At 31.3% G+C, this 3,281-nt stretch overlaps 1 protein-coding gene across 1 annotated transcript; it reads right to left on the reverse strand.

Annotated features, from left to right (window-relative positions):
- Positions 1-985: 985 nt before the first annotated feature.
- On the reverse strand, positions 986-2,647 carry LOC135924247 (uncharacterized). Its single transcript, XM_065459299.1, has 4 exons — positions 2,572-2,647; positions 2,289-2,476; positions 1,169-2,255; positions 986-1,122 (listed from the first exon to the last, which is right to left on the reverse strand). Exons 1-4 carry the CDS (start codon positions 2,645-2,647, stop codon positions 986-988), a joined length of 1,488 nt encoding a protein of 495 aa, XP_065315371.1.
- Positions 2,648-3,281: the final 634 nt, after the last annotated feature.

The following is a 3,281-nucleotide window of genomic DNA, read 5'->3' on the forward strand; positions in this document are numbered from 1 at the left end:
CCCTTTATTTTAAAACGTCGTCAATTTCCAATTCTTCCTGCATTTGTTATCACTATAAATAAAACCCAGGGACAAACCTATAGAGAATATAATAAAACTAGCTAATAACCCGTCAAGAATGACGGAGTTGAGGGGTAATTAGTTGGTTTGTTTATATGGTACTAAATATAGTTTATTAATATATATAATCTCCATAGGCAAAACACGATCTTTTTCGTATCTCCTTAATCTATTTAAAATTTAAGAAGACTATATAGTGTAATGATAATTTATAAAATTTAGTAGAAAAAGAGGTAAATTTGTGAATCATACCTCATAAGATATTCTTAATTTCTGATTCAAATATGGGAGAAAAGTATTTTGACCCGCCTTTCTCAATGGGAAAAATTAAAAATATAATAAATAATAGCACCAGAGCTCCTATTAGTCAGCATTGCTGTTCGCTCCCCACCGCGTAAAGGTGGGAGATGGATTTTAGGGAAGCAAAGAGGTGAAAAAAAGAATGAATAAAAGAAGGTAGAAATATAGAAGAAAGAGATATAGATGTGAAAAAAAAATTCTAAAAAATTAAGATCTGATAGTTAATAAAAAAAAGAAACAATAGTTCTATTGCCTTTGCATCTATGGGATTTATAATATTAATAATTTTATAAAAAAGTAGGTAAATCCTTATTTGAAATAAATATAATACAGTATTATTTAAACCTAAAGGCAAATAATATGGATGATATTATAAAAGAGAGGTATACACAATATTTTTAGTATACATTTTTTCATTAGAAAACATATGTCCTTGCAACGTGGGGACAATAATAATTTTTGTATTTATTTTAGAAGTGCAACGACTTAAGGCAACGTAAAGTTGTCCGTGTGTAAATACAGTTCATGAAGATATAACCCTACCGAAGGTTTGTCCCTGGCTTTTATTTATAGTGATAACAAATGCAGGAAGAATTGGAAATTGACGACGTTTTAAAATAAAGGGTTATTGTGATTCACTTGGAGTTAAATCAATGCGAGGAATAAAGACCCTGTAACCTTTATTGGTGCCTGTAATTATTTCGGCATCCAAAAAATAATTGTGCATACTTTTGATTATTAATCGGGGGCCATTCAATAATCCTTTTATAGGATTCATATTGCGGAGAAGTAGAATAATTGTGCTAACTTTTAATGATAGTATGTGCGGTGGCATTCCAGAAGGTGTGAGAATTTAGAAATTCAAGTGGATAGTTGAGAGAATCATCTGTGTGATCGGAAAGGAATGAATCAGAGCTATAATATTGTCTTAAAGGGCATGGAAGTTTTGATATAATAGTGTTATTTAACGTTAGTGTAATATCGTTTTTTGTTGTTAGAATTATGCTGGTAGATAAATAATCAATATTATTAAGTAAAAGAGAATCACCATATATGGATGAAATTAGAGAATTCTCAAGCATAGATAAGGGAATTTCTACATAGTGAGAAGGAAGGGGGGAAGGTAATAGTGGTGTATTCCCTTCACCTATTTGTAGAAGCCATTTAATATAACTTTCCTCTTCAGAATAAGTGCGCATTTTATGGGTTAATTGAATTTGGTGGAAAATATGCCATAAATTCATAGATTTAATACATGATTCGATGATACATGTTTTAGAAGCCCTAGGTATAACAGGTAAAGTTTGTCTAAAATCACCTCCTAATAAAATAACTTTGCCTCCGAAGGGAGTAATTATTTGCATAATTTCCCTAAGCAAGACATCTATACAACGTATAGCATGTTTTGTCATCATGCTTGATTCATCTATAATTATTAAGTGGGCAAGTTTAATTTCCTTAGCTTGTGTAGATAGAGGTCTCATATGCGAAACCGATGTGTTTAAAATAGGTATAGGAAGTTTAAAGCCACTATGAATTGTTTTTCCACCATTTAGTAGTATGGATGAAATTCCTGTTGTAGCAAATGGCAAAACAATTTTATTTTGCCCTCTAAGATAATATATTAAAGTATTGTAAAGGTAAGTTTTTCCTGATCCCCCTGGACCATCAAGATAAAAATATCTAGTGGTACATGAAATATCTTCTATTGCGTGAATAATTAGATCAAAAGTGTATTTTTGTAAAGAATTTAAACTGTATAACATTACTAAAGCCTTAGCTGTCTCCGTTACTGAATCATATAATTTTGGTTGAAGAATAGGCTCAGGGATAGGAAGATTAAAATTGTTGCAATCTAACCCGTGAGCATTAAGAATATTAGAAATATCATGCAGCTAAATTAATAACAATTGACTAAGAATTAGTACGCAAAAATCTTCAATTAGGTAAGGTTTGAATTTATCCCATAGATATTCAGGGTTTTGAGGTTGACCGAAAACACATATAAAAGCAAAAGTGAGTCTAAATTGAAAAGGCATTTGAAATAAGGATGTCTCTTCAAGACAATGCTCCCACTCTTTATCATCAGAAAATAAATGTCTTTTGATAGCAGTCTCTTTAAAGGTATTTAACAAAATGTTATCAACAGTTTTCAAAAAATCGAAGCTTGTTGCTCCAGGAACATGAAGAAGAAGTAGGCGTGGATAAAACCGTTCTCCACATTTAATAGAGATAATAGATTGATGGCCACGTTTTCTCTCACGCCAGGTATAATTAACAAAAACATAGTGATAGATAAGGAATATCAATGTATAGATATTGTCTGGCGCAAGGATTGAATTGATTTAAGATAAACCAAGCAGTATCTGTAGTTTATTTCAAATTGGCTCTTTTGAAAGCCTCCCTCTCATCGCCCAGTTGAAAATAGACAGATTGTTTACTGCATGGGATTCTTTAATAACCGCCACATCGCTTCATATAAGCTAACATACCGGGTGTTTAAATGAGTTTTAATTTCATCATATTTAGGTGGGAGAGATTCTAAATTTAAATCGATATTTGCACAATCATAACCTTTATACACATATTTAAATATATATTTAACTTATTTAACAGAAGTGCATATTTCAACATTGATATGGGCATTGTATTTCAAAAGTAAGTAGGTATTGTATGGAATAATAAAATGATTATCAACAGGTTTACCAGATATTAATATAGAACCTACATCCCTTCTTTTATAAAGAGGATACCCATTAATATTTGTTATTGTATTATTTATAAATTCTTTAGGAAAGTTTTTTGTACATTTACCATTATCCATGCAAGATAATTGAGGATTAAGAACGCCATGTTTATGTTTTGCGTTAATAAAAATCAGTGGCGTGCCTAGAGGGGAGCGCTGGGCTCGAGCCCCCCGT

Source organism: Gordionus sp. m RMFG-2023, chromosome 2, assembly GCF_954871325.1.
Source record: "Gordionus sp. m RMFG-2023 chromosome 2, tfGorSpeb1-WG-v2, whole genome shotgun sequence".
NCBI classification, from domain to species: Eukaryota; Metazoa; Nematomorpha; class Gordioida; order Chordodea; family Parachordodidae; genus Gordionus; species Gordionus sp. m RMFG-2023.